The sequence below is a fragment of the Erythrolamprus reginae genome, chromosome 2 (assembly GCF_031021105.1).
Source record: "Erythrolamprus reginae isolate rEryReg1 chromosome 2, rEryReg1.hap1, whole genome shotgun sequence".
NCBI lineage: Eukaryota > Metazoa > Chordata > Lepidosauria > Squamata > Dipsadidae > Erythrolamprus > Erythrolamprus reginae.
The window spans coordinates 229,133,610-229,157,559 of record NC_091951.1 but is presented as its reverse complement, the minus strand read 5'-3'; the positions used below and the strand labels follow the sequence as shown (position 1 = coordinate 229,157,559).

The 23,950-nt window shown below is 44.1% G+C and overlaps 1 protein-coding gene across 1 annotated transcript in view; it reads left to right on the top strand.

Moving 5' to 3' along the window:
- The window catches only part of ELP1 (elongator acetyltransferase complex subunit 1), a 60,382-nt gene that overhangs the window by 178 nt on the left and 36,254 nt on the right, over positions 1-23,950 (top strand). The window contains exons 2-15 of the mRNA XM_070742197.1: positions 1,713-1,882; positions 3,702-3,854; positions 5,751-5,832; positions 7,459-7,539; positions 7,912-7,997; positions 9,545-9,644; positions 9,962-10,052; positions 11,193-11,316; positions 11,563-11,656; positions 12,502-12,735; positions 14,179-14,346; positions 15,746-15,839; positions 20,367-20,537; positions 23,232-23,338. Of these exons, the coding sequence (XP_070598298.1) occupies positions 1,733-1,882; positions 3,702-3,854; positions 5,751-5,832; positions 7,459-7,539; positions 7,912-7,997; positions 9,545-9,644; positions 9,962-10,052; positions 11,193-11,316; positions 11,563-11,656; positions 12,502-12,735; positions 14,179-14,346; positions 15,746-15,839; positions 20,367-20,537; positions 23,232-23,338 (1,735 nt within the window). The 5' untranslated portion in view covers positions 1,713-1,732. The remainder of the gene's footprint in view (positions 1-1,712; positions 1,883-3,701; positions 3,855-5,750; positions 5,833-7,458; positions 7,540-7,911; positions 7,998-9,544; positions 9,645-9,961; positions 10,053-11,192; positions 11,317-11,562; positions 11,657-12,501; positions 12,736-14,178; positions 14,347-15,745; positions 15,840-20,366; positions 20,538-23,231; positions 23,339-23,950) is intronic.

Below are 23,950 nucleotides of genomic sequence, written 5' to 3'. Positions count from 1 at the left end.
CGTTGGGAGCTTTAGCTAAAGGTTTCTCCTTTTTTTAAAAGCGCGTAGTCAAATTTCAGAGCAACCGCGGGAGGGTTCCAGGCTTCTACTGCTTAGATCAGGGTTTCCCAACAGCATTAAAAGATGGGTTGGACTTCAATTCCCAGAATTCCCTAGGCTGCATCTTAAAAGTTGCCATGGCTCATTTGTTTTTATTCACTTATTTAGTTTATATCCTACCTTTATTATTTTTATAAACAACTCAAGGTGACAACATATTACTGCTTTCTCCTTCTATTTTCTCTACAAGAACAACCCTATGGGGGTAAATGGGGCTGAGAGAGCAACTGGCCCAAAGTCACCCAGCTGGCTTTCATGCCTAAGGCAGGACTAGAATTCACAGTCTCCTGATTTAAAAGTGTAGTGCCTTGACCCATTAAACCAAACTGGCTGAGGAACACTGGATTAGATCCTTATACTGTTTAGTCATGAAATATCCCACCAAGAAGCTACTTAGCCTGCAGCATTTAAACTGAATGCCATATTCTCCTCCTTTTAAGACAGGCAGGGTGGGGTGAGCTAAGTGTAAGTATCCTCTTGTTCAAAAAGAATTCTTTAGTTCTTTACCTGGAAACTGTTACACTTCCAGTTGTGTATTCTGATGAGAGTGATTTTTCCAGGAAGCGCCCAAGCAAGGCAGAAGCCTTTTTCACCTATTGGTTTCTAAAGATATATTGCTGCACCTATTGGTTTCTAAAGATATACTGCTGCTGTACAATGGAAGTCCTTGCTCCAGAACCACAAGCTTCATGTTTTTGAAGCTAATTAAACAAAACCAGCCAGCAAAGTCATAGAAGCAGTAGTGATAGCACTTAGACTTATATACTACTTTACAGTGCTTTAAGACCTGTCTAAAACAATTGCTGCCAACCTGCCTTCTATTGAGGACCTGTATACTGCACGAGTCAAAAAGAGGGCGGGGAAAATATTTACTAACCCCTCACATCCTGGACACAAATTGTTTCAACTCCTACCCTCAAAACGTCGCTACAGAGCACTGCACAGCAAGACAACTAGACACAAGAACAGTTTTTTCCCGAACGCCATCACTCTACTAAACAAATAATTCCCTCAACACTGTCAGACTTTCTACTAAATCTGCACTTCTATTCTACTAGTTTTTCTCATCATTCCTTTCACCCATTTCCTCCCATGTTGACTGTATGACTATAACTTGTTGCGTATATCCTAAGATTTTTATTAATATTGCTTATTTGACCCCTATGACAATCATTAAGTGTTGTACCACATGATTCTTGACAAATATATATTTTATTTTATGTACGCTGAGAGCATATGCACCAAGACAAATTCCTTGTGTGTCCAATCACACTTGGCCAATAAAATTCTATTCTATTCTATTCTAAGTCAGCATATTGCCCCCAACAATTTGGGTCCTCATTTTACCCAGCTTGGAAAGATGGAAGGCTGAGTCAGCCTTGAGTCTGGTCAGATTTGAACTGCCAAATGGTAGGCAACTGGCATTGTAGCTGTGCATTTCTTAATCATTCACTGGACCCATTCATAATTGTGCTAGATTATGATTTCATTTTTGTCTTAGTATATTCTGTGAATCTAACCACGTGATTTATAGCCCCTGTGAGCATCTTTATACCTGATAATGGGATCGGTTGGTCATCATCCGATGTGGAAACCATGTCTATTTTTTTCAGTGGCTTGTGTGGAAAAAAATATGAGAAACCTAAAATTATTGAGAGCACAAGAATGCCAGCCAGTCCGAGCTCTTGGAACTCCTCAAGGTTTCACTGTCCGCGCAGACAGAGGAACAGTGTTGATCAGCACCGAGTATGGAATTGTGGAACTGGATCCTGTTACACAGGAGGTAAGAGTTCATATGTTATCCCAGATATGGATGGCTCTTGGGTTTGAAGAATTGTCTCCCAGTGGCTCTGGCGGGAAAATTGGATGATATTGCTGCCTTGAAACAGATTTAATAGAAATCTCCTTTGTCAAATGGTTGGTTAAATTATGGTTTGTTTGTTTTTTAATTGCTATGCAGAGAGCCCTATCAGACTTTGAAAGAACTTGGAAGTATCTTAGAATACAAAGAAAATTCCATTCTATATTTTTTAAAAACTGTAAACATGTTCTATCCTGTTGCAATCAACATTTTGTAAGATGCTTTTCTTTTCTAAATCTAATCACAACATGCCGCCCCGAGTCTTCAAAGAGGGGCGGCATACAAATCTAAACATGTTCTATCCTGTTGCAACATGCCGCCCCGAGTCTTCAAAGAGGGGCGGCATACAAATCTAAACATGTTCTATCCTGTTGCAACATGCCGCCCCGAGTCTTCAAAGAGGGGCGGCATACAAATCTAAACATGTTCTATCCTGTTGCAACATGCTGCCCCAAGTCTTCGAAGAGGGGCGGCATACAAATCTAAACATGTTCTATCCTGTTGCAACATGCTGCCCCAAGTCTTCGAAGAGGGGCGGCATACAAATCTAAACATGTTCTATCCTGTTGCAACATGCTGCCCCAAGTCTTCGAAGAGGGGCGGCATACAAATCTAAACATGTTCTATCCTGTTGCAACATGCCGCCCCAAGTCTTCGAAGAGGGGCGGCATACAAATCTAAACATGTTCTATCCTGTTGCAACATGCTGCCCCAAGTCTTCGAAGAGGGGCGGCATACAAATCTAAACATGTTCTATCCTGTTGCAATCAACATTTTGTAAGATGCTTTTCTTTTCTAAATCTAATCACAACATGCCGCCCCGAGTCTTCAAAGAGGGGCGGCATACAAATCTAAACATGTTCTATCCTGTTGCAACATGCCGCCCCGAGTCTTCAAAGAGGGGCGGCATACAAATCTAAACATGTTCTATCCTGTTGCAACATGCTGCCCCAAGTCTTCGAAGAGGGGCGGCATACAAATCTAAACATGTTCTATCCTGTTGCAATCAACATTTTGTAAGATGCTTTTCTTTTCTAAATCTAATCACAACATGCCGCCCCGAGTCTTCAAAGAGGGGCGGCATACAAATCTAAACATGTTCTATCCTGTTGCAACATGCCGCCCCGAGTCTTCAAAGAGGGGCGGCATACAAATCTAAACATGTTCTATCCTGTTGCAATCAACATTTTGTAAGATGCTTTTCTTTTCTAAATCTAATCACAACATGCTGCCCCGAGTCTTCGAAGAGGGGCGGCATACAAATCTAATAAATAATAATAATTATTATTATTGTCAATTTGTGCAAGAAGAAGCTGAATGTTGCATTCAGTTTAAGTGCTGGCTTAGTAGTTTCTTGGTGGGATACTTCATGATATAATAAAGAATGTCTGTGCCTGCACCAGTGGTGAGTTTAACTTACTTTGCTACCGGTTTGGGAATGGAAGCACATGTGATGCTTCTGCACATGCGCAGAACATCCGTGGTGACATCTGGGTAGGTGGACGAAGCCTCCCGCTGCCACTGCTACCGGTTTACCCAAACCAGTAGAAACCCACCACTGGCCTGCACCCTAATTTGAAGCAGCATCAAGACACAGATAAAAATCAAAGATGTTTGGATTTATTTGTCAGTCTTTCAAAAAGCTAGCGAACAATAATGATCCAAACAATATATAGGACAAAATGAAAGATTTCTAATGAGTCTTTTTTGGGGGGGATGGGTGGTTGTCTTTGTTTTAAAGGTCATCAACAAAGTTACTTTGACAACTGACGGTTTTCTGCCAGAAGATGGAAGCGGGTGTATTGTGGGCCTGGAAGATTTGCCAGATATTGAATCGGTCTGTGCGGCTACAGCAATTGGCGATGTTATACTGTGCAATCTAAACACTCACCAGGTATGGCAGAATGGCAAATATATCAGCGCCCAAATGGAATAGAATGCAAGAACACAATGCATAATACAAAAGTACTTGCTTTAACATTGTTAGTCTCAATATGGTTGTTGCCCCTTTAAATAAATCTATTGGCTTCTTGAACATAAGAATAAAAGTAACTACCTTCTTGAACATAAGCATAACAATATTTAGTATAAAACATACTAATCACGATATATATTTTCTGTGCCAGTGTTTAATCTTTGGAATGATCTTACTCCTGAAATTCAGATAGCCCCCAACATTCTAACAGTTCTGAAAATGTAGGAAAACCTGGTTTTCCCAATACTTTGGGCCAGGGCATTCGCTGAGCTCATTTTCTGGGGAACGAAATGTATGTTTACTTGACCTTGGCAATGTGTTGCCTGTTACGTTGGTTATGGATGTAATTTACTTGATTCTGTGTCATAATATTGCCAGGTTCTGTGTAGCAGCACTTAAAATCCATCAGAAAAGGACCTGTGCCATTTTTTTAGAGTCATTCTAGATTTTAAATATTTATTTATTTATTTATTATTAATTGGATTTGTATATATATTACAGTATACATATATGTGTGTCTGTGTGTGTGTGTGTCACATGTTTTTGCTGAATTTGAAAATTAAGGGAGACTAGAATAGATCTATTTCGGCCTTGTTCTGGCCTCATCAGCTAGCCATACTCTCACTGGGACTTGAACTTGCAGCCTTTGCCTTGTAAGGCAGATAATTAACCTCTAGGCTATAGTATCCAATCCCTTCAGCTCTGTACCAGGGAAGGGTTACATGTTTTTTGTGTTGAATCACCCTGGCATATTGAAGGAACATCACAGTTCCTTTTTTGCCTCTCGGCCCAACCCAATACATATATGCTTTTCATAGTTAATATTTTTAGACTTTGATGTAATTTTTTACTGTGATGTATCTTTTATGCCTTTTAAAAAATTTTTGCACCCCATCCTCTTTTAGCTGGCTTTTGACCATAATAAAGATTTGATTTAATTTACTCACTAAACAGAGCATTCATTAAGCAAGGACTACCTGTAAAGGCTAGTACTCATGATTGTACAGCTGCACAGGACTAATACATAAACACATTACATTAAGATGTTGAGCTTACCCATATTGTGGCAAAATTGTGTGTCACAACGTGTAATGTTTGGGAAGAGCTAACACCTTCACTGACATCTCTTGTGTCAATAGTCTGTAACTTAAAATCCTTAAAAGGTGTGTATTAATGATGAATTTTACGACCTTTCTAAGCAGTTAATATGCTTGAGTTGTAGTGAATAAGAATTTAATTTCAAAATGTTGAGTCTAATTTCCAGATTGTTTTTAAGTAGTTCACACTTTATTTTTTTTTAAAGAGTAAAATTATGCTACATCACACACATTGGCTTAGGCCACTATATGGGAACAAAGAGTTAAGATTTTCTATATAGTATCACTTCACCCATAGTAATAAAGATATACAGATCCTCTTCAATTGACAACAGTTCGTTTAATGACTGTTTGACGTTGCACTGAAACCCCCCCTTATTTATTTAGTTATTCATTCATTCATTCAATTTTTATGCCGCCCTTCTCCTTAGACACAGCGCGGCTTACAACATGTTAGCAATAGCACTTTTTAACAGAGCCAGCATATTGCCCCCGCAATCCGGTGCCTCATTTTACCCACCTTGGAAGGATGGATATTCTGGAGAGGTGGGTAATGACTACAGAAATTGTATTACCGGAATAGAACCTGATCACTATCCATCAGTATTTGACTCTTAACTTGAAGATGATTGAAGTAAAACATGTCATCTGCTTGATTTATTGGTGTTCGTTTCTATTAAAGAGATAAAAACAGAATTAAAATCTTATTTTTTTGCAGCTGGAATGTGTTGGCAGTGTGGACAGTGGCTTGATCGCAATGAGCTGGAGTCCTGACCAAGAGCTTGTTCTTCTTGCTACAGGTACAAATCGAAAATGCAAACATTCTCAACTTTATTTTCTGTCTTTTAGATTCTGGCAGAGAATGGCTGATTGCATCTAATGTTTTACAACAGGGGTGTCAAACTCACGGCCTGTGGGCTGGGTGCACCACATGCTGGCCACGTCCACCCCCGTTTGAGCAAAGGGGGGAGAAGTCCCGATACGTCATGTGACAATGATGTCACGACGTGAGTTTGATACCCCTGGCAAAATAGTAGCCAGCTATTGATTTGCATTAACTATTCCTTGTTTATTTATTTATTTATTTATTTATTGGATTTGTATGCCGCCCCTCTCCGTAGACTCGGGGCAGCTAATAACAGTGGTAAAAACAGCATGTGACAATCCAATACTAAAACAGCTAAAAATCCTTGTTATAAAACTAATCATACATACAAACATACCATGCATAAATTGTAAAAGCCTAGGGGGAAAGAATATCTCAGTTCCCCCATGCCTGACAGCAGAGGTAGGTTTTAAGGAGCTTACGAAAGGCAAGAAGGGTGGGGGCTATTCTAATCTCTGGGGGGAGTTGGTTCCAGAGGGCCGGGGTCGCCACAGAGAAGGCTCTTCCCCTGGGTCTCGCCAAGCGACATTGTTTAGTTGACGGGACTCGGAGAAGGCACACTCTGTGGGACCTAACTGGTCGCTGGGATTCGTGCGGCAGAAGGCGGTCCTGGAGATAATCTGGTCCGGTGCCATGAAGGGCTTTATAGGTCACATAACCAACACTTTGAATTGTGACCGGAAACTGATCGGCAATCAATGCAGACTGCGGAGTGTTGGTGTGACATGAGCATATTTAGGGAAGCCCATGATTGCTCTCGCAGCTGCATTCTGCACGATCTGAAGTTTCCAAACACTTTTCAAAGGTAGCCCCATGTAGAGAGCAGTACAGTAGTCGAGCCTCGACTATTGTAAAACATGGTGAGTCCATATGATGTGCATTAATATCCACAACAGGCAACAAAGCAATAGGCAAGGCCAGGAAGCCAGATGGTGGGTTGTCATCGTCTTCTTGCACCATATCCATCATCGGATGTTGGCGATCCTATTTTTAATGACAGCTGCACAAAAAAGTGTTGTTGAGTTTTGTGCAAATTAGTTCCTTAGATTTTGAAGCCATGATGTTTTTCTTCTGTCTCGACTTCATTTGCCTTCAATTTTTCCCTGGAAGATTAAGTGAAGTATGCTGTATTTTTTCAGGTGTTGCATCCCATGGCCAAATAGTCATAACTTTTGCTTTTTTATGGTTTGGATGATTTCCCTTGGCTTTCCCAGGTGGTTTTATGGTGGGTACAATAGACAATTCAAAGCTCTTTCCCTTTGTATGACGTTGACAGAGATAGAAAGGGGTAGGGTTTGAAACAATAGTGGCACCCACTTTTCCACCCTCTTTGATGTGGGCAGCACTGGAGGGCTCCCTTTTTCTAGATGTCTGTCAAGAAAAGATCATTTTTCAAGGCAGAGTTAATTTCAACTAAGCTGGATTGGGTTTGAGAATTTGAGAATTAGAATATGCCCCATCCTATGATTCTACTGTACAAGATGATTTAACTGCGCGTAAATTTAATTTCAAAGTTCTTTATATAATCTTATTGTGACAGGTGAGCAGACTCTGATTTTGATGACAAGAGACTTTGAACCAATTGCAGAAAGACAAATCCACCAGGATGATTTTGGAGAAGGTAAGTTGGTAGTGCAGATGCTAGAATCTTTCAAAATACATTTCTGCAGTTCCGTAAAGGGCTGGGCTACATAGAGAAATTGAATTGACTGAAACTAGCTCCAGCTGCTCTATCAATGGGTTGAAGTCTAAGACCCTGTTTTCATTGGTATCAGAGCATGTGTGACATTGCCATCAATCTGGCTGGCAATCTACCAGCATATAGTGAATGTGGAGTGAACTTTTTAAATTTGGAAGTTCTCTAGATACTTTTTTTATTTGTTATGCAGTGGTCTCTGGAGATTTAGAAAGAAACTAAAAATGTTGGATATAAGTTTTTGACAAATACATGAAAAGTTAATCTTGACTTTTTAAAAATTTGGTTGATTCGTAGGCAAATTTATTACTGTTGGATGGGGTAAAAAAGAAACACAGTTTCATGGATCAGAGGGCAAGCAAGCTGCTCATACCAAGCCAAAGGTACTATTTTTAAAATAATGCAAATACTGATTCTCTATATAAATATTTAATTAAAATGGCCTGCTTGCCTGTAGGCTCAAATCATTTTAGGGTTGGGAAGCTGATAATGAGTTGTTTGTGCTAATCAGGTTCCATGTTGTTTGCTGCAAGGAAATAAATTGCTGGGAGGCAGAGGCCAAAGGGTGGGGGGGCTAGATTTGGTATAAAAGACACACCTAAGTTTTCACCCTCTTTTGGGGAGTAAAAAAGTGCATCTTAGATTTTGAAAAATATGGTAGGTATGAACATGAACAAAGGAAGTAAATACAGATTAATGGGGACAGTAAGACAAGGATGGTAGGCACGCTGGTGCACTTGTGCACACCCCATTTCCAGACCTTTTAAGAATGGGATGAGAGCCACAGTAGACAGTTTGAGATTGAAGCAGGGAGGGTTTGAGGATGGAGTTGGGTAGAGCATTCCAGGTGTTGACCACTCTGTTGCTGAAGTTGTATTTTCTGCAATCAAATTTGAAATGGTTTACCTTCAGTTTGTATCAATTGCCCATGTATTATTACGGTTGAAGCCGAAGAAGCCATTGACAAGCAAGATGTTGTAGCAGACAATTTTGTGTACTGTGCTTAGATCGGAGGCAACATAGTTCCAGATTGATCAAGGCCTACATTTCAAGGGAATTTATTGTGAGTAGAGGGGTAGAGTATTGTTCTCATGAAATACCTCTGAACTCGCTCAAGTGTGTTAAAATCAGATACACAGTGTGGGTTCCAGGAGGACAAGCTGTATTCAAAGGTTTGGCAAAGGTTTTGTATGCCAATGTTAGTGGAGAAGAAGCTTCACAAAATTAAGTTAACAACTCTTAATGCCTTTTGACAATGCTGTTACAGTGACTCTGGGGCTTAGATCGTTTGAAATGAGTACTCCTAGGTCCTTGACAGAGTGAGGGTTATCTAGAAGATCGGTGCCGTCCAATTTTTATTTGGTTCTCTGATTTTTATTGCCAATAGAACAGAGCATTTATTTAGTTGAAATTTGGAGTTGCCAATTGCACGACCATTCTGACACAGATCAAGATCACTTTGTAGGGCAGCAGCATTGTCAATGGTGTTACATAATTTTATATCATCGATGAAAAGGACGCTGCTTTCAATATGATCACATAGGTCATTGATGTAAAGCAGAAAGAGTGTGGGTCCTAAATTGCTGCCTTAGGGGGCACGGTATTAACTGGTGCTGGTTTTGGGCCTTCCCTATTTTGACTATGTGTCCAGGGATCCGGAGATGCCGTAAGAACTTAGTTTCAATAGTAGTTTATTGTGCACCACTGAATCAAAGGTTTTGCAGAAGTCTATGAAAATTGCTTCTATTGCTTAACCCTGGTCAAGATGTGTGGTATATATCAAGGATCACCCTTTACAGGTGATGAGCACTGTTGCAAGTTTTAATAATTTTAAATTTTGAAATCTAATTAAATCCTGTGATGTTTGTAAGGTTACAGTCAATGTGTTTAAAAATATCTATTTTGCATCATTTTATATGATCTTTTTCAGGAAATATTGCCTGCTTTACCATGGGATGATCATAAACCTCGGATGAGTTGGAGAGGAGATGGACAATATGTAGCAGTGAGTGACATTTGCCCAGGAACAGGTTGGTACCATTTTAAAATAAGAGCATGTTAACTCCCGTCAACTTTTGACTGAGCTGTTAAAGGAAGGAAAATCTCCAAAGTCCCTTGGTGTATTCTCATTTGGATGCAGCTTTCCCCAACTTGATATGGTTGATGTGCTGGATTTACTGCTTCCATGATAACTCACCACAGTGAAAAGGAATTATGGGAATTCTATGAGTTGCAATGATTCTCTCTCTCTCTCTCTTTTTCTTTCTCACCCTCTCTTTCATCTGTTCATGGGTTCTACTATTTTATCCTCTACCTTGGAAATTATGGGAATTCTGCAAACATTCAGGAGTTCGAAAAGTGAGAGTGTGGAGCCGGGAGCTTATTCTACAAAGTACCAGCGAGTCTGTACCAGGACTAGGACAAGCATTGGCCTGGAAGTGAGTAAAGAAATACGATGGAAGTTCATGATGTATATATTACTGGCTTTCTCTTTATCATTTCCTATTATTCATCAAGCTAATGTTTTACTGAAGTTAAATTCATCATTAATTTTGGATCTAGGATCTAGGATTTTGATCCCTCTAAATCACTCCTAATCCATTTTTAGTGCATTTATTTATTCAATTTACGTGGCCACCCATCTCAAACATCATTCTGGATAGCTAACAGAATTTTAAAAGACATAAAAAGATACCATAAAAAGAAATGAATAACAGATATAGGGCCCAAGGTAAAACCTACCAACTGTTCTGCCGGGCTCTATGATATGAGCCTCCCGAAAATTCAAGGGTACAAATTTCAGACACACACACATTTGAAAATTCAAAACAATGTTCTATATCACAAAAATTCAAAAGAAACAAAGCACCCTTTTTGTATTGCAAAGAGCACTCATCCCAAAACAACCTTGTAGGCTGTACAATTCCCTTAATCAGTCCTTAAGTACTTAGCTAGCTGCTGTGAAGAAACGTCACAGCCCTCCTTCTTCCACGAAGTGAAACACACACACACACTTTGCTCTGCTTTGGTTTCAAAGTCGTGAAAAATCAACAAACAAAGTCCGAAAAACAGCAAAGCACGGTCCTGAAGAACTGCGATCAGATAATCTTCCACAACGGCTAAACCAACACGCTGCTATTTGAGCCCCACTCAAACACAGGTGGCCTCTCTTATCTCCTGTAATATGTCCTCAATTGGTCTCTTCTACGCATAACTCTGCGCCTGCGTGGGTCCAAGACTTCCGCATCCGAATCAACTGAAGATAATGGAGATTGGCTCTTCCAAGTCACTCCCACCTTCTTCTTCGTCCGAGGAAACTGCACTACCTGACTCTGTCGGCAATAAAACAGGCCTATGATATGTTGATGTTTTCCCTGCCTCCACCTCCATATTCCTTGGGGCAGGAGCTGGGCCAGAGCCAACCACAACACCAACATTGTCAACATTACCAAAATTGGGACTTAACCACACATAATAACAGCTATTTTTTAGAAAAACCAGTGAGTATTTGGAGAAACATTGTTTGAAAACATTTCTAAATTATTCCTTCATTATTTTCTTTTCTGGCTTTATTTCAGGCCCTCAGGAAGCTTGATTGCTTCTACACAGGATAAAGTGAACAAACATGATGTTGTGTTCATAGAACAAAATGGGCTTCTTCATGGTGAATTTACTCTTCCTTTCCAAAAAGGCCAAGTAAAGGTAGAACATGTTTTTTTCTTGAAGCATGTTTCAATTAGCAATCATTGAATCTATAGACTTTTTTCTCACTAGTGTATCTGATATATCCATCAGTGGGAGGATATTTGTTAAACTGAAAGTTGTCTACATGAACATGTTTTCAGATTACCAAAAGTAGAACTTTACTCAGAGAAGATTTTAATCACGTTGGCATGAAAAATTGTTGTTAAAATGCTTTAGCTGATGATCCTGTTTGAATTTCTGTAGATAAAGGAGTTGCTCTGGAATTCTGACTCTACAATATTGGCTGCCTGGGTAGAAGAACTAGAAAGCGACAGTAGTTCTCAAAGAAAAATGTATGGTAAGAACACTCAGAATTTGTTTAATTTTACAGAACTTATTCAGTTTATCACAATCCTACGGTCTTTGCCTACTTTATTTTGGTTTTCTACATAGCTATTCTCAGCCATTTTTTAAAATCTGGAGCAGCGATGAAATCTACTTACCTTCTCTCCCGGTTTTGAAGTCCGCAATTTATGTGTGCAATTTTTTTTACACTCTGCGCATGCGCAGAAGGCTTTGTGCATGCGCAGAGGGTTAAAAACCAAAAATGGTGGTATCCAGGCAGCATTCTCCAAATCATGGACAGCTGCCGCTACCACTGCATCCAAACTGGGCTGAACTGGTAGCATTTCACCCGTGATCTGGAGGGTATAGTATCAAAATATATATTGTGTGTCTAAGATTGCAGTGGAGAACATGTATTTTTAACCCTTTTCAATAAGATAAAGGAGATATGAGAATTAAAGGGCATCAGTAACTGATTGATGATGAATATACGCCATCAAGTTGATATTGAATGCTGGTGATAGATAGATTAATAGTTTTCTTTAGGAGGATCTGTCACCAGCCTGGTCCCTCAGGTTTTCTAATGGTGATATGACTGAATCCATCCAGCAATTAGCAACTGGCAGCCCTAAAATCAAGTCTGATTCACTTAGGTTATTTCCATGCCTCTTACCTGGAACTTTGGACATTACAGATATAGAGAAAAGGGCCAGCATCCTATGTTGAGAAATTAGGTAGAACAAGATTTTATAGAAACCATCAGTTGGGAAGCGTCCATTTTATAACCAATCAAGATTCAGAGCTTACAGTACTGTTACTAATCGTGTGTTCTATAACCATTTTATCTTCTAATTGCAGTCCAGCTGTGGACAACAGGAAACCATCGCTGGTATCTGAAACAAAGTCTGCATTTTAGCAGCCTGGAGGGCTGCCCACTTCTTGTATCCCTGGTATGGGATCAGGAGATTCCCTATCGACTTCACATCCTCTGTGAACAGTGGCTTTATCTTCGCTATGATTGGCAGTGGAGTACTGATCACAGCTATAGTGGAGGGGCCAATGACTCAGCAAGTGTAGCAGTCATTGATGGAGGTACATTTCAAATTTCCCTTTCGTGCAACTATTAGAATTTCGTAAGAATAATATGTATATGACTTTAGGGGGAAGGGTTGTAGGCATCTTACTGGCCGGTTTATAAAGGTGGGGGAACTAGATATACTTGTGGGGAAAATGTGATGCTCACAAATAATTAATAGGAGAAAATGTGAGTAACTCAGGGTTGAGCTGTTAAGTCCTTGGTACCCTCTGAGCTTGGTTGTTTTCTTTCAGATGTTTCATTACTAGGCTTGGTTATATTATTAGTGGGGAGAAGAGTCAAGATTTGCTGTTATATGTGCTATCTTGATCCCTGCCAATCTTAGGGGAATGGGAAGGACTCCTCCTTGAGTCCTCGGAGAGGGGCGGCATACAAATCTAATATATTATTATTATTATTATTATTATTATTATTATTATTATTATTAATTATTATTATTATTGATGGCTTCTTGATTGGGGCATTATTTTTTCCCTGATGGTGATTCTTGCTGACATTGGTGTTGATTTCTGAGGAGGTTGTGTCTTAGTCCCGTGATAACGAACCTATGGCATGAACATAAGCCGTTGCTCTATGTCAGCTCCATCTGGCCAGCTGATTTTCAGCTTTCTGGAGGGCGGGGATAGATCTTTTTTATCTTCCCCAGGCTTCAGAAAAGCCTCTGTAGCCTGTGGATGGCAAAGAACAGGCCCTACAGACCTACTGGAAGTTCATTTCCAAATTTCCAGTAGGCCCATTGGGCTCATTTTTCGCCCTCCACAGAGTCCAGAGGCTTCGGTGAGGCCTGCATGCATGTGCAAGGGGGGAGCATAGAGGGGTTGGGTGCGCATGCGCAGTGGGAGGGCAGTGCATTATGGGTGTGGGCACATGCGTGCAGGCTATTTTTCATTCACGTGCTCTTTTGGCACCCAAGCAAAAAAAAGGTTTGCCATCATTGTCCTAGTCTATATTTCTTTCCTTCCTAGGTTTGGATTGTATCTTTTCAATGACAAACTTATAAATCATGATGAATTTTATATACGGTAGCTTTCAGAAAATACAACCAAAATATTTCAGGATCTGTTATCTAGGCAACTTTGGTTATGATGTTGTTTCAACCCGATCGTGTGTTATGGCAAGTCTCACGAGAAGAGAGGATAATGATTTGCTAAACACTTGGTGTTCTATCATTCAAGAACTACTCAGAAACCTGTATGTTTTTATTAAGACTTTGTTGTGTCTGAACTGCTTGATTTACTGCAAGCCAGCAAGTGCAGATATTGCTTAATTACATTTAAATTACCATCTGAATATAGATAAACACACATATACATACATATAAGTATACTTACACATACATATGTATACATATATAAATTGTACATAGATACATGCACACACATGCATATACACCTCTCTGACGCTTAAATTAACTTTTTCCCCTTTTCATTTTTTAAAAGATAAGGTTCTATGGACAAGCTTTCTTCATGCTGTGATCCCCCCACCTCTTTGTACATATCAGCTCCAGCTATCCTCTGCTGTCAATCAAGTTGCTTTCTCTACAAAGTCTCAAAGTGGGGATCTTGCTGTTCTGGATGCTGAGAACAAGTTATCCATTTATAGATTGGGTAGGTAATCTGAATCTTTGACCAACCTTGTCTGGGCTTAGAAGCTAAGTAAAGTCACCATTGGTTAATGATTGGATGGGAGACCATCGGAAAATTCCAAGATTGTAAACTAGACTGGGAGATCAGAGAAACATCAGGAAAAGGCAACTGGATGCCACTTCAATATTATTTCCCAGAAAATGGCAATAAAATATTCACATGTCCACCAGATAATTTGTAGGTGTCTTTGTCTTTGATTGATGGCAATATGGCTTCAATTCTGTATGTTAGGTGGAACAATGGATTGCCTCAGATCCAAGTCATAGCTGAGATGCAGCCAGTTCTCTTAGACCAGAGGCCTTCAAATTTGGCAACTTTAAGATATGTGGACTTCAACTCCCAGAATTCTCCAGCCAGCATAGCTCCAGGCCACATAGCTGGCTGGAGAATTCTGGGAGTTGAAGTCCACAAGTCTTAAAGTTCCCAATTTGGGGACCCCACTTTCTTAGAGCAATCATGGAAGAAGGAAGGGACTCAAAGATGCCTGGAAGAGAATGATAGATTAGATTAGATTAGATTAGATTTATTGGATTTATATGCCGCCCCTCTCCGCAGACTCGGGGCGGTTCACAACAATGGCAAAAACAGTACATAGTAACAAATCTAATATTTAGCAATCTAAATTACAGTTTTAAGTTAAAAAGTCCATAAAAGCAACCCCAATATATATAAAAAAGCAAGCACACAATCAATCAAAGACCAAAACTACATGGGCAAGGGGGAGATGTTTCAATTCCCCCATGCCTGACGGCAGAGGTGGGTTTTAAGGAGTTTACGAAAGGCAAGGAGGGTGGGGGCAATCCTAATCTCTGGGGGGAGCTGGTTCCAGAGGGTCGGAGCCACCACAGAGAAGGCTCTTCCCCTGGGTCCCGCCAGACGACATTGTTTAGTCGACGGGACCCGGAGAAGGCCAACTCTGTGGGACCTAACCGGTCGCTGGGATTCGTGCGGCAGAAGGCGGTCCCGGATATATTCTGGTCCGGTGCCATGAAGGGCTTTATAGGTCATAACCAATACTTTGAATTGTGACCCGAAACTGATCGGCAACCAATGCAGACTGCGGAGTGTTGGAGTAACATGGGCATATTTAGAGAAGCCCATGCAGCTGCATTCTAGATTGTCTCTCTACTCATTGCCGCCTCCATTGTTCAGGAAATGTTTGCTATAGAAGAATCATAAGTCATATTTGTCTGGAAATTATAGAACCCTTCTGTTAGAAAATAGATGGAACTTATTTTTGGAAGTGTCAATGCCGAATGGCCACCTGATGTTTTGTTCACTAAGCCATAATTTTAAAGAATAATATTGTGGCAATAAAGATTAAAAGCCGTGTGTGATTTAACTTATTGCTTTTTGACAGATAATCATCCAAAAATGGACTCTACTGTTAAGATGGGTGCAGTTGATGGAAAAAGATTTACAGCTGCAGTTCCTCTGCTGGAAACATCATACAGGTATTAAATGTCACACGTGACTCTGGAAAACACTGTTTGGAGTCATTGGTTAGAGACGGAATGGTTCTATAGGACCCCCAAGATGGTTCTTTCTTTCATTTTCTAAATTGGGTTTTCTAGTTGCCATTCAGGAACTGTATATACAAATTAACACATAATCCATAGTAAGATATAATTAGTGGAGTTCATTCTCTCCATCTCTCATCAACAAAGATAGGGTATAAGTTGAATAAATAAGAGTTTCTGTATGCATAATCAGTGTTTCCCAACCTTGGCAACTTGAAGATATTTGGACTTCAATTCCCAGAATTCCCCAGCCAGCGATTGCTGGCTGGGGAATTCTGGGACTTGAAGTCCAAATATCTTCAAGTTGCCAAGGTTGGGAAATACTGGCATAAGTAACTGTTAATGATGTGGTCTGAACTAGATGCGTTCAGCTACATTAAGTATGACTCCCATAATTTCTGGCTAACTGACCCATATTGGCTGCAATTAATCAGGGCTTTTATCCATCTCATCTTGAAGCCTCTAGTTGGGAAGAATGCTGTAAAATGTATGAACCAGCTTTCAGGTGTGTTTCTCATGGGCAAGATTTTGTAACAAAGCTTTTTCCAATTGCTTCATTCTCCAAATGCATGGCTTCACTTCCCAGAAGTACCAAGAATTAGATTGCACATCTTTAAAATGCCAATTTTGGAGAAGGCTTGCTGTATACAGTGGTACCTCAAGATACGAACTTAATTGGTGCCGGGAGGAGGTTCGTAAGGTGAAAAGTTCGTAAGACGAAACATTGTTTCCCATAGGAATCAATGGAAAAGCGATTAATGCGTGCAAGCCCAAAACTCAGAAACCCGGAAGCCGGCCACCACCACCGAAGGAGGCTTGAGCCTCCCTTTGCCCCACGCTGCTTCGCCCTGCCTCTTGTCCTGGGCGAAGTGCTGGGGGGAGGGAGTCAGGAAGGTCCTCCTGCTCCCTCCCCCCCAGCCAAAAACACAAAAACGGTCTGCCGCTGCCCGCTTGAGACAGGATGACAGCTTGGCCGGAAGGCATGCTCAGCTCTGCGGCTCCAGCCTCTTTCGGCCGGGCGTGGCGGCGACGGCGGCGGTGCTGCTGCTCCGGTCGCACGATCGTCTCCTGCCTCCCGCGCCGATGTTTCCCGCCATGCCCGGCTCGGCTTCCCTGGCTGCTTCCGCAGCTGGAAGCCGAGCCGGGCGTGGTGGGGAACATCGGCGCGGGAAGCAGGAGACGGCCGCCGTCACCGCCATACGTGGCTCGGCTTCCCTGGCTGCTGCTCCGGTCGCCCGATCGTCTCCTGCCTACCCCGCCGATGTTCCCCGCCACGCCCGGCTCGGCTTCCCTGGCTGCTTGGCCAGGGGGGGGGGGCTCGGCCAAAAGGGGCTGGAGACGCAGAGCTGAACACACCCCTTCATCCCCAAAGGCCGGCCTTTTTGTCTGGGAGGGAAGATGACGTGCCGGTGGCACAGGGGCGAGGGGCGGGAGGCAAATCGCTGCGTCTCCAGCCCCTTTCGGCCGAGCCCCCCCCCCCCCCGGCCAAGCAGCCAGGGAAGCCGAGCCAGGCGTGGCGGGAAACATCGGCGCGGGAGGCAGCTTCTGCCGGACATGGGCAATGGGCGGGACAGAGAAGCGGGGAGAATCAGGAGGCTCCTTTGGCAGCTGGGGGCTGCCTGGCTTTGTTGTTTTGGCTGCAGCCGGTGCCAGGCAGCCTCCAGCCGCCAAAGGAACCTCCTGATTCTTCCCGCTTCTCTGTCCCGCTCATTGGCCGTGTCCGGCAGAAGCTGCTGCCCGATTGCTCTTAGCCAGCGGGATGCAAAGTGCTGGGGGTGTGTGTGTCCTGACAGCCCCCCCCACCCCAATGCTTCGCCTCCCGCCGGGCAAGAGCGCTCGGGTGGCAGCTTCTTCTGGATACGGGCGATGGGTTGGACAGAGGGGCGGGGTTAAGTCTCCTTCCGCAGCTGGGGAACTGCCCGGTTTTGTTGTTTTGGCTGCAGCGGGTGCTGTGGTGGGGATCTTTGGGTTTTTGGCTGGGGAGGAAGGCGAAGCATTGGGGTGGGGGGCTGTCAGGACACCCCACCCCCACCCCAGCACTCCCCGCCGCTCGCCCATGGCCGGCAGAAGATCGCTCTTGCCTGGCTTCACCACGAGGCATCAGGTCAGCAAGAGCGATCTTCTGCCGGCCATGGGCGACTCCCCTCCGCTCGCATTTGGGTGGGGGGGCTGTCAGGACACCCCACCCCCACCCCAGCACTCCCCGCCGCTCGCCCATGGCCGGCAGAAGATCGCTCTTGCCTGGCTTCACCACGAGGCACCAGGTCAGCAAGAGCGATCTTCTGCCGGCCATGGGCGACTCCCCTCCGCTCGCATTTGGGTGGGGGGCTGTCAGGACACCCCCACCCCACCCCAGCACTCCCCGCCACTCGCCCGTGGCCGGCAGAAGATCGCTCTTGCCTGGCTTCACCACGAGGCATCAGGTCAGCAAGAGCGATCTTGTGCCGGCCATGGGCGACTCCCCTCCGCTCGCATTTGGGTGGGGGGCTGTCAGGACACCCACCCCCACCCCAGCACTTTGCATCCCGCCGGCAAAGAGCAATCAGGCATCAGCTTCTGCCGGACACGGGCAATGGGCGGGACAGAGAAGCGGGGAGAATCAGGAGGATTCTTTGGCTTCGGCTTGGAAGCTGGGAGGGGGGCGGAATATGGGAGGAGAGAGGCAGCCTCCATGCTTTTCTTTCGGCGGAGCGAGAAGCAGAGGAGGAGCTGGATGCTGGTGGTGGCGGAGGAAGGCGAATGCGGCTTGGAGGCTGGGAGGGGGGGCGGAACGTCTTTAGCCACTTAGCTCCTCCGCCGAAAGAAAAGCATGGAGGCTGCCTCTCTCCTCCCATATTCCGCCCCCCTCCCAGCTTCCAAGCCGCATTCGCCTTCCTCCGCCACCACCAGCATCCAGCTCCTCCTCTGCTTCTCGCTCTGCTGAAAGAAAAGCATGGAGGCTGCTTCTCTCCTCCCATATTCCGCCCCCCTCCCAGCCTCCAAGCCGCATTCGCCTTCCTCCGCCACCACCAGCATCCAGCTCCTCCTCTGCTTCTCGCTCTGCTGAAAGAAAAGCATGGAGGCTGCTTCTCTCCTCCCATATTCCGCCCCCCTCCCAGCCTCCAAGCCGCATTCGCCTTCCTCCGCCACCACCAGCATCCAGCTCCTCCTCTGCTTCTCGCTCTGCTGAAAGAAAAGCATGGAGGCTGCTTCTCTCCTCCCATATTCCGCCCCCCTCCCAGCCTCCAAGCCGCATTCGCCTTCCTCCGCCACCACCAGCATCCAGCTCCTCCTCCTCTTCTCGCTTCTCTACAAAATGATAGCCGGGCGGCGGCGCGGAGGCTGGCGGCAGCGGGGGTGCGTGGAAGAGGTCCGTGGGAGAACTGGGGGGAGCCACAGCCACCGCCCCGTGGAAGGGACATGGCTGGGAAGCTCCCGAAGGTGATCTTTGCGGGGGGGCCCAGGAGAGCAAGCAGCAGGCACCGCCTCCAGCCTCCGCCCAGCTGTCATCTTGTAAAGAAGCGAGAAGAGGAAGAGCTGGATGCCACTGGTGGTGGAGGAAGGCGAATGTGGCTGGGGGAAAGGCAGGCGGTCCAGCGCTTTACCTGCCTCCCAGCCAAAAGGCAAAGCCGCGCAGCTCCACAGCCGCCGAAGAACTGCCTCCTGCCTGCCCCCGCTCTTCTGCCGACCACAGGCGATGGGTGGGACAGAGGGGCGGGGTTAAGCCTCCTTTGGCAGCTGTGGAGCTGCACGGCTTTGCCTTTTGGCTGGGAGGGCAGGCGAAGCGCCGGAACTCCTGCCTTTCCCCCAGCCAAAACCCCAAATGTCTCTGCCGCAGGAGGCACCCTCGCCCCTCGCCCGTGGCCGGCAGAAGGCTGTTTTAAAAGGTGACCGCCGGGCTGGGGGGCTTCCCAGCACCCCCCCAACCCCGAACCCGGAAGTTCGGCAAAAGTTCGGGGTTCGGGAGGTTGCTGGGAAGCCCCCCAGCCCGGCTGTCACCTTTTAAAATAGCCGCGCGGCTTCCCAGGAGCCTCCGAACGCCGAATGCGGAAGTTCGGGTTTGGCGTTCGTAACTCGAAAATCGTTTGTAAGAAGAGGCAAATTTTTTCTGAACCCCGGGTTCGTATCACGAGTTGTTCGTAAGACGAGGGGTTCGTGTCTTGAGGTACCACTGTATTTCCTACTAGTCAACGTATCAAATTAATGAACTTATTTAATAGCACTGCAGTTGAATTGATATGATAATAGGTGGCTTGAATTTCCTTTGAAGTCATTCCTTGATGGTGACAATCAATATACAAATGTAAATTTACCCTTGACTAAATTGTAGTAGCTACCATAGAATACATGTGTCATGGAAATTATTGTAGATGAATCCATATTTTCTGCCAATTTGCCTAGATATAGTTTAGAAAATTGTGTAATTCAGCATTAATCACTCATCCAAATGCCTTTGTCTTTGGGGGGGGACAATTGTTATAGAATTGACCTGTGTGATGACAAAAGAGGAAGAAATCCACTGTGGCTTCGCTTTCTTACTTGGCTGCAAGATGACCTATTCTTAGCTGCTAGCCAGGACTGCCTCCCAATGCGCACCGTCATTCATCATCTGAAGTTGTGCTCCTCAGGACAAAAAGGATATGTGAATATCTGGTACTGGACACGGTTTTATGTTTTAATTGCATTAATGAAAATCAAACTTATGTGTAGTTCTGGAATAAAAGGCCACTTTCCTCCTGCTTTTTTTTTTTTTTTTGAACTGGTTAGTTGAACTAATGTAGAAGCTTTGACAGCATGAATGGTGGTGATGGAAACAAGGTCATTCTTCAATATTTAATTTTTTTTGTCTTACAGCTTGCTGACATATTTCTAAAGCATTAAACACTGTTGTAGTGGAACAGTCCTTTAAGGTGCATGATTGGTTGTGTTAGGAAATGCTCATAGTATTATTTATTTATTTATCTATTTATCTATTTATTTATTTATTTATTAGATTAGATTAGATTAGATTAGATTAGATTAGATTTGTATGCCGCCCCTCTCCGTAGACTTGTGTTACAGGTAGTTCTTGGCTTACAACCAAAACTGACACCAGAATTTTCATTGTAAAGCAAGGCAGTTATTAAGTGGGTTACACCCAATCTTTTTTGCCAGGGTTGTCAAGCAAATCATGTGAAGTTGTTAGGTTAAAAAGTTAATAAGCAAATCTGATTTCCCCATTAACATTTCTTCTCAGAAACTGCCTAAAAACATTGTAAATAATGAACCCAGCTATCATAAATGCATGCTGGTTGCCAAACATTCAAATTTTCATCATGTGAGTGTAACTGTGGAGATGCTGTGATGGTTATAAGTGCGAGTAAAATTGAAAGTCGCTTTTTCTAGCCCTGTTGTAACTTCATAAATGAAAGGTGAGGACTATGTAAATTGGCATTTTTATGGATAATTTTGTAATACAGTGATCCCCCGGGTATCGCGATCCCGATCATTGCGAACGGACTAAATCGCGATTTTTCAACCCGGAAGTCAGAACACCATCTGCGCATGCGCGCCCTTTTTTTATGGCCACGCATGCGTAGATGGCGCCGGGCAGATCAGCTGCTGGGCGGCTTCCCTGGGTCTTCCCCCTCTTGCTGGCGGGAGGGCGAGCGGCGGGCATCAGCGAGGAGTTTCCCCACCGCCCACGCAAACTCCTCGCTGCCGCTCGCCCGCCCTTCGCCCGCCCACGCCGTTCGCTCCCCCTCTTGCTGGCGGGAGGGCGAGAAGCCCCCCCAGCACCCGCTCGCCCGCCCTTCGCCGCTCGCCCGCCCTTCGCCGCTCGCCCGCCCTTCGCCCGGCCACCCGCCCTTCGCTCGCTGCTCGCCCGGCCACCCGGGTTCGGGGGGGTGCTGGCAAGCCCCCCATGCCGGCGGCGACGTTTTAAAACAGCCGCGCGGCTTCCCAATGAGTCCCGAAGACAAACGCGGAAGTTCGCCTTTGACGTTTGTCTTCGGGACTCATTGCGAAGCCGCGCGGCTGTTTTAAAACGTCGCCGCCGGCATGGGGGGCTTCCTAGCAGCCCCCCAAACCCGGGTTGGGGGCCCGGGGAGTGCTGGCAAGCCCCCCATGCCGGTGGCGACGTTTTAAAACAGCCGCGCCGCTTCCCAGCTGAGTCCCCTTCCCAGGAACCCCAATCTTCGGCTCCTCGCTAGCGCTGCGGAAGTAAAAACACCATCTGCGCATGCGCAGATGGTGTTTTTACTTCCGCAGCGCTACTTCGCGAAAACCCGATCATTGCTAGGGGTCCTGGAACGGAACCCTCGCAATGATCGGGGGATCACTGTACATTTTTTAATATGCACTCATACTATAAATTATGTCAGTAAGACCCCTGGGGCCCAATGGAGCACCCATGAAAGGAAGCCATCAGTATTATCCTGTATCTGTAAATTGGTAGTCAGCTTTCGCTTTTGTCAAATAAAAACTTTGGTACACTTTGGAAACACTTATAACCATTTCCAAGTTTGCAGAAGTTGCTCCAACATAATAAAAGCTATTGTGCTGATTTTGAGTCCCTCTGGAACAGTTAAATACCTGTTCCAAATGCACTTCAATTTTGCCTTCCTGTCATTGCTGTTATGGTTGTGCATCACTTTAGAATCCAAGAACAACATGTGAATTTAGAGCATAGGGTTTGCATGCATCAAGAACACCTTGAACTACACTTTCTTTGCCAGGATTCTTGCAGCTCCTTGAATGAGTTTCTGGTAGATGTTGCATCTGGCCCACATATACCAGGAATCATATTTTGCCCTTTGGATTTTAAGTTTGTACGGCCCAAATTTTATTAATATTTTTGAGGTAGCCATTATGATTTTATTACAGTTTTTATTGCCCACATTTGTATATTACTCCCCTCTCCCAAAACTCAGGGCAACTCATCCCTTTTATCCTGGAAAATAAGTTAGACTGATCACTAGTAACTTGCCCAGTGTGACATTTACAGCTACACAGAAGGGCCAGAACTGGTCTTATGGTTCGATATTCTGTACTATGTGTAGCCTAGTTACTACAGACATAAATACCCAGGACTCTTCATACATCTGATATAAATTAATAAGGAACAATAATAGTAATTATTAATATTTCAGAAAAGTGCATTGTCAGTTAAAACTATAGGAGCAATGGAAGCAGGATGTTAAAAAAAGCTTTATAAAGCTCAGTTTACAAGTGTTCCATATTGAGGTTCGAGCTTCAGATACCTCCACTTCTTTTCCCTGTGATCATTGCCAACATTCTTGTGATTGTAAGGTGGCATTCAAGAAGGCAAATTGATTAATTTTCTCCATTTTCTGCCCCTTCTTATAGGTCTCCTATGAGCGTGGATGGTGATGTGATCAGCCTGGGTTGCAATCCAAAGACCAAAGCAGTGGCTCTGCAGCTTTCTGATGGGCAAATCCTGAACTACCTGTGGGGTATGTGGGATGTACTCCATTGGTTTAGGTTTGGAACAGAATCCAAGTCCTTGTTCCACCTAGAAAGGAACTGCTAAGGTCTTGAACACTCTTGAGTCAAATTGCCCAGTAGCCAAAGTTAACCAAGACAGAAAATATTCCAGCTGTTTCTTCTTCCCAGCAGAGAAAACAGTATTATGATACTTGAAAAATAAAAACAAATTTATATCTTTCCATAATTTCAAAACCATATGCTAGATCATATAGTCATCTCATGAAGCAGTATTGGGTGGAAATGCTTTATTTCAGTTTAACGCAATTTTACATGCTCAGATGGCCTGAAAATTAATGGCCTGGGTTTGCAATTTTCTTGCAGTGTTCATGTTCAAATCTGCCAGATCTTCCCTCCCATCCAGATCACAATGCCCAGTCTACTGGACTAGAGAACACTGCCTTTCTTTATCTTCTTCTCAAAAAGGAAATAATTTATATAATAGTTCTTGTACACAGGAGCCCTGATTTGACTTGTAATGCATCTTTGGGGCCCCAAAATTTGCCCATCTTTGCTTTATTGTGGTGCACTATGTTTACCAAACACAATAAACTTACATTTTGAGGTATGTAATAATCTCT